Here is a 10,725-nt window from a genome sequence, read left to right as displayed (position 1 = left end):
ATGCTGTCTGACCACTAAGCTAATTAGGTTATCCGTTTTACAACGCAGGTCCCGCTGACGTTAATGACCTCTATTTGTTTACCTGGGGTCACTGGGTCTGTAATTCTAAACAACTCTACTGGTGATGTCAAATATCCATTTGAACCGGGCTGCCAGTCAATGAGTTAACACAAGTACATGTCAACATAACAGCACATTTCCTGATGCACTCATCTAACCTCTTTTCTAGACAATATATATAATTAGGGTTTCAGTTAAGCTGGAGCTTATCCAGCCTGACTTTAAACAAGAGGCCACCTGGGTACCAGCTCGTCACTTGCAGGGTACACTATAGACATGAAGATTTTCTCTAATGATGATAGTTTGTTATGATGTTTGTTGTGTTCTATTTATGGATCTACAAGAACTTTTCCTATTTATTGCAATTATGACTTAACTGCATTAGAATATGTTTGACCTGCAATTATGACTTTAACTGCATTAGTATATGTTAGACCTGCCAAATTGCATATGAGAGAGAGAGAGAGAGAGAGAGAGAGAGAGAGAGAGAGAGAGAGAGAGAGAGAGAGAGAGAGAGAGAGAGAGAGAGAGAGAGAGAGAGAGAGAGAGAGAGAGGCAGCGAGTTATCCCCTTGAGTTAAAGCATGCTGGAGAGTTGCAAAGTAATTCCGTGGAGGGGAAAGGGTGAAAAACACTCTGCACGATTCGATTTCAAGATTGACATTTACTGTGCACTACAGGGAGGTCAAATCGTAGAAAAGTAAATCAAGTTTGAGAAAGCGACGGATTTGGTGACGCGCGGGCGCTCGTGGCGCACAAGACGGAACTCCCTGCAAGTTTTCTTTTCTTTTCTCTTTTCTTTTTTTTATAGGAGGGCTAATATGACGGGATGCGAGCCGAACGCGAGGTAGAATGGCCTCTCATCTCACATGGATCTCTGAGGGATGGCATCTTTTTACACTCATCATCACCATCTTCCAAACGTGGACCTGCGGAGACTGTTCCACCGGCTCACTCTCGCGTCGTCTCTGAGCATCCTTTGCTTCTCACTGGTTTACCTCCTCACCGGATGCTGTCAGTCTGGAATCGTCGAAAACTCGGACAACAAGCCAACCACGCACGGGTTGCTCACGCCGTACGAGAGGAACGCGTCAGCGGGGGACGGCGCGTTTGCGGCTCAGGCTCAGGCTCAGGCTCAGGCTCAGGCTCAGGCTCAGGCTCAGGCTCAGGGAGGGCTGGAGGCGAACAGCTCCGGGAAAGAATGGACGGCCACGCGGAGGTTACCCCAAGCCCTCATCATCGGGGTTAAGAAGGGAGGAACAAGAGCTCTGCTGGAGTTTCTGCGGCTCCATCCTGACATCCGCGCTCTTGGATCCGAACCGCACTTCTTTGACAGGCATTACGCACGAGGACTGGACTGGTACAGGTATGAGTCGCAACTCTTCAACTTCAATCATTTATAACTATTTAGTCAGTAAATATGAGCCACTTTTCTCAAAGGACAAAGAATATGAGCTTTTGACTATTGTTATATTGTCTGTCTATATGTGCTGATGCACCGTTTGTGTCCAAACAGCCATTGCTTATTGACTTAGGACTGTGGATCTCATATATTTACATTACGTGAAGTTATCAATGGTTGAATGCTAAACTGTCCATAAAGTTTGTATGTGGTTTCTATATCATCATGTTTGACTGTAGCTTTAGGGACCAATTAACAGCCTTAACAGTTTTTCAATGCTGTGTTTGCATACCAAAACATATCCCTACAACTATTCTGCTGAGGTGCCAGTCAAAGAGACGGTGCCATCTGGCTACAGCAATCTGTGCGTGTTTGTGTAAACCAGGCCTGCAAGATGAGTCCTCGCAGAGCTGCAGAGTAATCATCTCTGGTGCTCCAGCCAGATGTTACTGTTGTCATGTGGCTCTGTTCTCAGCCTGCTTCATCGAAACGTCCAACACGCACTAAAACAAGGGGAGGAGTAGAGCTGTCACTTCTTACAATGTTTGGAGGAAACTCAATTTTGCCTCTACTCACAACTAAAGTCATATATGGATGCATTCTGCTTCTTAAAAATGGTGCATATTTTGCAATGATATAAAGCCCCCTAAATATGATCCCAATATGGCAGATTAAAATTGTACCCTAATCTGGACTGTGTCATGAAATGCTAACCAGCTTACTGTATATTGCTGAGGCCCAATATTGGCTCTGGCTCAATGATGTCAGTGCCAGCCTAACCTGCTACACACACACACACACACACACACACACACACACACGCAATGTGAGGCGAGTCCAATTTTTCCACCAACTGTCCAAATGATCTAACTGAGACGTATATATTTTTTAAAAATATTCTTCAAAATATATACTTGAGCTTCCTATTTCTGAGAATTTGTTTGTGCAAAAGACATTCTGAATTTTGCTGGATTGTGTCAGAAAAGTGTGTGTGTGTTTGCGTTTCGGGGTTAATGTCACACCAGGTGATGTGAGTGTCACCTATCCCTACGGGCCAGATGGAGCTCACGGCATGTCGAGCCACTTGACATCGCTGTCAGATCTGTCAATTGACCTCTGACTTGAGGTCACCATACAATGAGACTTAATGATGTGCTCATACCACTTCATTAACAAACACTACACACCAAGAGTACACACAGAACAAGGCAAATCTTTTGAAACTCAGATGTTTGGTAAGAGAGCTGGTCCAATCTTGTTGCTGTTTGTGTCAGTGGTCAGATTCCATTTACGTACGTCCAGGATGGCATGAAGTCGGTTCGGATGAGCTCCTGCTCCAGCTTTGCAGGTTTAGCTTTTTATGTTGGACAAATAGCCAAAGCTGATTTTCCCGTGCATATATCAGCAACAGAATGTCACGTGAATGTTTACGATTTAAAAATATTTGACTTGTCCAGCAGCTTGCAGTGGCATTAAAATCCATAGCATTATAGCCATGATAGAATTACAAAAATCTAAACATTAAAATCATCCCTGTGTCAGAAATAACATTCACATTGACAAAAGTAATGGAAACAATAGCAATAATAAGACATTATTTCTTTGCTATCTCTAAATTCTAATTGTCTAAATGATGTTAAAAAGATTCATGTCTACAAAACCAGTTTTACATTTTGAATGGAAGTGCTAAAATAAAACAGGTTTAGCAGTTAGTCCCCCAGACTCCAATCACAATGCAAATAGAGTTGGATCTGTTAAATCTTCATCTGAGCCGCCCCGGAGCAGCGTTTGAGATCACAGCCCCAAACAAAGATGCATTAATGGTCTTTAAAGGGAGATTGAATCACTGTGATAAACCCTGAGATGGCCTGGAAGTTTACTGCCCACTGTGTGCTGTTTGGGATCGATAGCTCTATCTCCTCTCGCTGACCTTGGCTTGACTCCAGCATTAGAGAGCTAAACATTGGTCAGCTCAGCTTCTCTTACAATTAGCAGGAAGCTTTATCCTGCAGCGGGATTATCTCAAACACAAGCGCTCATGTTACACGCAGCTCTGTAGTTCCATTAAAAGTGCTGGCTGGAAAAATTCACATTTGATGTTTAGTGGATGGAGGGCAGAAGTGAAATTGCAGGCAGGAGAGGTAGAATCAAGCTTGGCTGGATTTAAGGGTGAAGGCTGATACTGTTAATGCAATTTTGCACATCTGGGCTAACCTCTGCTTCAACCCCGGGGAATGTGATAAGAGCTCTCTCGGATCATGTGGAAACCTTCAGATTGTGTCACAGAGCCGTTGTGCCCTGCCCTTCAGACAGCGGGTCCGCTTGTATTTTGTTCTCGAGGTACACTCAGATTTATCAATGTTATTGACCGTGGCTTAATGGCAAAGCTGGCCAGGTTATTTCCGTGTAGTCTCAATGTCAAGCCAAATGAAAAAGAACAAAGGAGCAAAAAACACTGTGAGCTTTATTTTGTTCTTTTTTGTTAATAAGATTAGGACACTAATACTGATTACTGTTACATAATATTTAATCAAGCCTAAGTCAACTGTTCAGAGTTAATGGAAAGAGGAAAGAAGCTATCCAGTTGGACAACATCAGGGGCAAGTGTGGCCAAGGATGTTTCCTGAAGCCCACAATCATCTTTACGATCTCAAGTCCTCATAACTATTCTTTTATCTCCAGTAAACCCGATTGTTGTGATTGTCCTCCGACCGGACTCGCGCAAAAGAGCATCAAACAGCTGCAGCTCATTCAGAATGCTTCAGCTCGGGTTCTGAAAAACCAGTAGGACTTTGTGGTTTGCAGGCCCAGTGTTCAAAGCAAACACGGTGAAGCAGCATTTGGCTCTTATGCTGCATGCAAGTAATAAAGCTGCCTTGAGTCAGGTGGCAAGCCTTTGTATGATATCCTATCTATCGCTGAGACTCTGAAAAGTCGAGATGGTCCAATGACAAAAGAAAAAACACAAAAACTGAGTCATTGTTTTGAAAATCATCTGCTCCGTTGACTCGGCTCCATCCGCAATTCATAATGCACTCATTAAGGGAGGCCGTTTGTGGCTTTGTGCCACCATGACACAGCGTATGGTGCGACTTGTGTTTTTGTGTCTTTACAATGGCATATAATTGGCATACAAATCAAAGAAGAATGCCTGCCACAACATTGGATGTTCTGCACCATTCAATGGGCGGTTACAAAACAAAATGCTGGCTCAAGTTTTTATTTTTTTTGTAAACAGCAGTAGAAAACACGTTTTGAAGAACTTCGACACGCTTCTACGTCGTTCTTCCACGAACTGTGACCAAATTTGATTGTGATTTTGTTTATAGTGTGATTAAATGGGGTTCAGGTGTTGTCGGTCCACATCCCGTTTTGGAAGCCATGGTCACGAGGCCCAGATGGGTGGAGCGGCGGCTCTCATTAAGGCCTTCCCTGGAGACCCTATGATAGATGTCTCTTGGAAGTGGACAGGGCGCAGCCACAATAGAGCGACCCCTTAATGGTCCCCCATACAGAGGCAACGAGAGGCCTCCTAATAACACACTCATGCATACAGACTCATATTTATGCACTCCATTTTAGACTTGTCTCATAAATAACACAATGTTCTTTTTGATCCAGGAAAGCCTATAATACTGTGGCATCCAACGCGGATGAAGATTTGATATTTTCTAACACTCAGCATGCTACTGATGGGGCTCTAGAGGGTCCTGACTTCCCCAGTTTGCACCTGCCACTCTTATTTCCAGTCCTGCATTAAAACCTTCAGTATAATTCTCTGTCCACGTGTCAATCACACTGGTGGACAGTGTTTCCGGGTGGACTTATGCTTAGTTACCCTAAGCCCCCATGAAGATCAATTGCCAGCGGCTTTGGCGAGTCACAAGGGAGTGGAGATGAAATATTGAGAATGGCAAACTAAAGAGAGCTTCCTCAAAGGCAAACAGAGGCTTATGATCAACTGCTAGCTAATCCCTGTGTTTATCCTATTGGATGTTTGATCTTTTACTCAAAGTGCCAATTCATTCAGTCAAAAGTCAGATTTCATCGTCATGTTACTAGCTGGTTTTCAAAGTTGAGATAATTGGTGAGGAAAAAAAGGGATTGAGGGGAATATTTTTGGTAATACTGCAACATCAAATCAAATTCCTGTCCAGGGCTTTGTACCACCAGCTCCCTGAATCTGACTTTGCTATCCAACCTGGCATTACATGACATGTGATAATCTCCCTATAAAGTTAAAGTTAAAGTTAAAGTCCCAATGATCATCGTCACACACACATCTGGGTGTGGTGAAATTTGTCCTCTGCATTTAACCCATCCCCATGTGATTTTGATCCATCCCCTGGGGGAGAGGGGAGCAGTGAGCAGCAGCGGTGCCGCGCTCGGGAATCATTTGGTGATCTAACCCCCCAATTCCAACCCTTAATGCTGAGTGCCAAGCAGGGAGGCAATGGGTCCCATTTTTATAGTCTTTGGTATGACCCGGCCGGGGTTTGAACCCACAACCTTCCAGTCTCAGGGCGGACACTCTACTACTGGGCCACTGAGCAAATAGACAGAAATGACCAGTATTGTGAAAACCTGAATTGGGCATTGTTGAAGTCCCTTCCTGCGCCTCCGTAAAGGATGTTTGAAATCTAAGCCGTGGATGTGCTTTTCATGAAGCAGATTTAAACATGGATGGCAAAGTTTCAGAAGCAGAAAATGAATTCCAAATGTTGCTGAAAAACTTTCTCATGAATTACAGAATAAATCTTCCCGGCCCAGACTTCAGTTTTGCCTCTTTTCTCTCCACATAATGAGGGCCGAGGGACCTCCAACTATGTACTATCTATCTCCCAAGACCTCTGTGTCTCCACTGATGCCAAATGGATGCAAATCCAGTCACACAGAACTCTTATAATGGCTGCCATCACTTTGTATTTTGTCTCAACAATCAATAATTAAATTGGGCAATCATGGCTTGCATTCATTCTTATGATTGGAAGAGGACTGGAACCTCATGTCTCACTGAGCATCACAACGCCACAGTGGTCCCATTGAAATAAATGAGCGGGGCAATAGTTCATGCTTCCTTCTCAGGGAAGCCAAAGCATGAATAGAAATGTTCCCATTTTGACACAAACACTGAACAACAGTGGTGTGGGCTGTGTTCAAATGATCTTTTTCCTCCTTCCCAAACTTGTAAATGTTCCACCTGTTGGATTTTTTCATACAACATTCTGTCACGATTGAACATTTTTAGAATCCATTCGTCCATCGATTAAACGAAAAATCATTTTTTTCCACCGATTACTGTTTATTAAAACCATTTCTTTTGTTTATTAATAAGACAACAAATTTGATTAAATGCAAAAGATAAATCAGTCTGCTCTCATTAAGCACTATAGAAATCAAAGAATTATAACTTAGTGTAATCTTTCATTAAAACGTCTCTAAATGATTACTCAATTATTGAAACACAAGGCAATTCACGTGATAATCAATTGATTGATTCATTTTGACACCTCTAATATTGAATGAATGTATAAATGAATAGTCTTTTTTTGGTTTTGTCAGTCGTTTAGTCTGTCTGGCCAAACCTCATAAATTGACACATCATCTTTTTTTTTATGTTGAGGGCACTAATTAGTTCTTTGTGTTAAGGTAATGACATGGTGGGGGGGGGGATTGGCTCCTGGCTATTCACAGACAGATTGCTAATGGGGGTGTATTTGCTATCATTACTCACTCATCCGTCATTGGAGTGTCTATAGCCAGTCATGAATATGTCCACGGACAAGAAAAGAACTGAAAAGGATGCTTTTGCAAATAGCTGACTAAGTGATTTGAAAATGTGTCTAGATATCTGTGCATGCATGCATGCAGACTGCAAGGCTCCTGCTGCTCACGCTATTGGAAGGACAAAGGAAGGCCGCAGACTGCAAGTCTCGTACTGATCCGATTAAATGTGTGTGTGTGTGTGTGTGTATGTCAGATTCATAAACAGCTTTGGGAGGTGACTGTATTGATGGCTTCTTTAGTTACCGGCACATATGAAACCTTTGCCGATAAGAGAGGCGCATCCATATCTCTCCATTTTTGGGATACATGTCATATATATGTTGGCAATAGTTTATTGAATAAAATTAAATGGGATTTTCTCCATCACATATTTAATATTTACTTACTATGTGGAGTTTTAGAAGGGAGGAATATTTGGTCTCTCTCTCCCCATTGATGACAAATCCCGCATAAATGACTTCCTTGCATTTTTCACTTGTGTCTTCTGGCTCAATAAAAGGAATCCAATAACACCACGGGCAAAAAGTAAAATACACTCAATCATGTCGAGTCAATCTCAGAATAATTATAGACTTTTGAGATCTATGCTATACATCACACGATATGAGATGCTGATTCAGCGCTGTTTGGTTTGGTCAGTCGGTCAGGTGTGTGGCAGATGTAGCAGCAGATGTCTCCATCAGGTCCTGTGGGGCCTCTTGAGTCATTTATCTCCAAATGAGTCCCATCTGCAGAGGCTTTCGCTGGAGTCCAGACAAGCGCATAGTTTGACATCCGGTCAAATTTGCCAGCCGCATTTAGATTGTTCCAGTGCCCAAATGTTAGCTAAGTAACATTGTCAGTTTACATTGTCGGTTAAACATGCCTGTCTAAATACATCAAGGATTAGGGGGAAATCACTTCTTTGGCTTTTTCTTCAATCATTTGTGACAGTACAAATATGAATTTTCTTTGCAGGAGTATGATGCCTAAAGCACTGGATGGCCAGATTGTAATGGAGAAGACGCCGCGCTACTTTGTGACAGCGGAAACGCCAGCAAGAGTCCACGCCATGTCACAGGAGGTGAAACTGATCGTGGTCGTGCGGGACCCGGTGACCCGAGCTATATCTGACTACACGCAGATCATCTCCAAGACACACGACATCCCTCCCTTTGAGCGCCTCGCCTTTAAGAACCGTACCACAGGTACTCGATTGGCTCTCATACAATGCAGCTGACATCTTCAATAGTGTTCAAAGAAACCAAAATGCAAAGAAAAGAATCAGACTTGTCTAATGATGCCATTCAATCTGAGTGAATGTGTGATGTGATTCGAAGTTTGTTTCGACTGCTTTACTGTATTTGCTCCAGGTCAGATTGATGCTCAATGGAGCCCTCTATGGATCGGTCTATACGCCCAACACTTGGAGCGATGGCTTGCCTGGTTCCCCCGGGGTCAGGTCCATCTGGTCAGCGGTGAAAGGCTCATCTCCGATCCAGCTGGGGAAGTTGGGAAAGTCCAGGACTTTCTGGGTCTCCAGAGGATCGTCACGGACAAACACTTCTACTTCAACAAAACAAAAGGCTTTCCTTGCCTGAAGAAGCCCGAGGGGAGCAGTAAACCCCACTGCTTGGGGAAGACCAAAGGGAGGACGCATGCCTCCATCGACACGGAAGTGATGCAGAAACTGAGAGATTTTTACAAGCCCCATAACCAGCGTTTTTATCAGATGGCGGGGCAGGACTTTGGATGGCAGTGAAAATGGCAAATACTATTTTGTTAGCGCACAAATCATTCATTAATTCAGATGCAAAAAAAAAAAAGAAAAGAAAAATCCATGAATACATACCAATGCTCCTTTTCCACTGAATGGTACTTACTCACCTCTCCACAATATTGACACTTTTCTACTGACAAAACCGAGTAATAAAAAGCTGTACAGTATTTGTAGTACCTATGTGTGGTTCCAAGCACAGTGAGCATTAGAAATGACAAAAATAAATACACACTTGGGTTATCCTGTTGCTGCTCATTTTTTTTTTTTTGGTCACAATCAGCCACGCATAGAAAAATAAAACAATTCTCAGCTTTCCATTTTCCCAGTTCATCCATGTCTATGGCGGATGTGGCTAATTGGTATCCATAAAGATGCACATAGTTCCTTTTTACATATTAGTTCTTAATCTTCATCAAGTCAATCATACAGTGACATCATCCAAGTCCTGTTCCCGAAAAAGCAATGAATATTTTATGCGGCAAACGACGGAGAAGGATGAGTGAGAGAATCTTTAAATGAGCTCACATTTGACTGAGTGGTTTTGTATTCTTGAATAATGAATGTGGCTAAATGGATGGAGGTGGTGGAAGTGATGTGGATCACTTGGCCCCTGTGTGTGTGCGTGTGTGCGCACTCTCTTGGGTCAACACTTTTGGGTGGGTGAGAAGGCCAAATGCTCTTTAAAAGATGACAAACCCATACCAGACAAGTTCAGAATCATGCAGGCTCAAGCCAAGTCCATTTATTTTGGGAGGTGGGAAGGCTTTGTGATACCTAATTACAGGGTTTTATTTTTGCATGTATTTGCACTAGTTTGAAAAGAAATATAAAAGTATTTTTAAAGCAAAAACTAAAAGAATAAATCTCGCAAGCTATTGTTCCCAAAGTCTCGCTGAGCCTATAGCGTTTGATTGCTTTGCAAATATTTTTTAACGTGACTTTTTCTGGGGGGTCCCGGCAGCAATGTGAATCATTTTCAGCTAGTTGCAGTGCAAAAATAGGTTGCTGTGTTGCACTGTATGTTGACTTATTTAAAGATGAAAATAAATCCGTGAAACATTCTTTTCAATTGTATTTTCATGCATTTTTTTTTTAGGTGCTCTGTATTCCAGGACTCCGAGTTGTGATTGAAAATGAAACACAACTGCTATGACAGTACTGTCATCTAGTGGCCAACGTTGTAAAAAGCTCCATTTTAATCTTTAATGGAACATAAATTACAAATAAATAATCCACAAAATATTTCCCAAGGACACAACATGCTCAGTACTCAGTCTAATCAAATATAATTCAGACTTGAACATAGCATAGGAAATCTATTTTCACATATTATTTGAAATGCACTTAAGATGACTTGGTTGTGTTGTACATTGATATAGTAACACAGCAGCCAGATAGATACATTGTAGGTTCACACACATTGTAACCCTTCACTGATAACATTTGGCAGCTTGCGCATTTGCTACATGTTTTCTTGTATACTAAATCACCAAACAGCATTGCCCTCATTCATATGAGCTATAAGACTTTTTTTTATTTTTATGGAAAGCATCCTGCTGTGAGCAAAGGCACTCAGCACAGCCAGTAGAGACTCCCTCCCTCCCTCCCTCCCTCCCTCCCTCCGTCCGTCCGTCTTTTATACACATTTCTACTGTTACGAAGGCTGTACAGTAACTACTCTATAGGACCCAAAATCCATTAGTAGACAAGCTCGTTTT

At 42.4% G+C, this 10,725-nt stretch overlaps 1 protein-coding gene across 4 annotated transcripts; it reads left to right on the top strand.

Annotated features, from left to right (window-relative positions):
- The first annotated feature begins 575 nt into the window (after positions 1–575).
- Positions 576–10,068, top strand: hs3st3l (heparan sulfate (glucosamine) 3-O-sulfotransferase 3-like). 4 transcript variants are annotated; one of them, XM_049759686.2, is made up of 4 exons: positions 579–683; positions 871–1,425; positions 8,206–8,435; positions 8,601–10,068. In XM_049759686.2, the coding sequence occupies exons 2-4, from the start codon at positions 944–946 to the stop codon at positions 8,987–8,989; spliced, it is 1,101 nt and encodes a 366-aa protein (XP_049615643.1). In that variant the 5' UTR covers positions 579–683; positions 871–943; the 3' UTR covers positions 8,990–10,068. The 4 variants fall into 4 exon arrangements, with proteins under 4 accessions (XP_068505573.1, XP_049615643.1, XP_049615645.1 ...); XM_049759688.2 differs by having other exon boundaries at positions 580–1,192; positions 1,229–1,425; XM_049759687.2 differs by having other exon boundaries at positions 582–1,198; positions 1,229–1,425.
- Positions 10,069–10,725: the final 657 nt, after the last annotated feature.

This window comes from Syngnathus scovelli, chromosome 21 (assembly GCF_024217435.2).
Source record: "Syngnathus scovelli strain Florida chromosome 21, RoL_Ssco_1.2, whole genome shotgun sequence".
NCBI lineage: Eukaryota > Metazoa > Chordata > Actinopteri > Syngnathiformes > Syngnathidae > Syngnathus > Syngnathus scovelli.
Note: the sequence above shows the minus strand (reverse complement) of the source record. Positions and strands in the feature narration are given on the sequence as shown.

What these genes read in the sequence shown, in the direction of transcription:
- hs3st3l (XM_068649472.1), top strand. Translation starts at nt 944, where the DNA reads ATGGCATCTTTTTACACTCATCATCACCATCTTCCAAACGTGGACCTG. An exon ending in CGAGGACTGGACTGGTACAG is followed by an intron (nt 1,426 to 8,205) that starts GTATGAGTCGCA and finishes TTTTCTTTGCAG; the next exon opens with GAGTATGATGCCTAAAGCAC. An exon ending in CTTTAAGAACCGTACCACAG is followed by an intron (nt 8,436 to 8,600) that starts GTACTCGATTGG and finishes TATTTGCTCCAG; the next exon opens with GTCAGATTGATGCTCAATGG.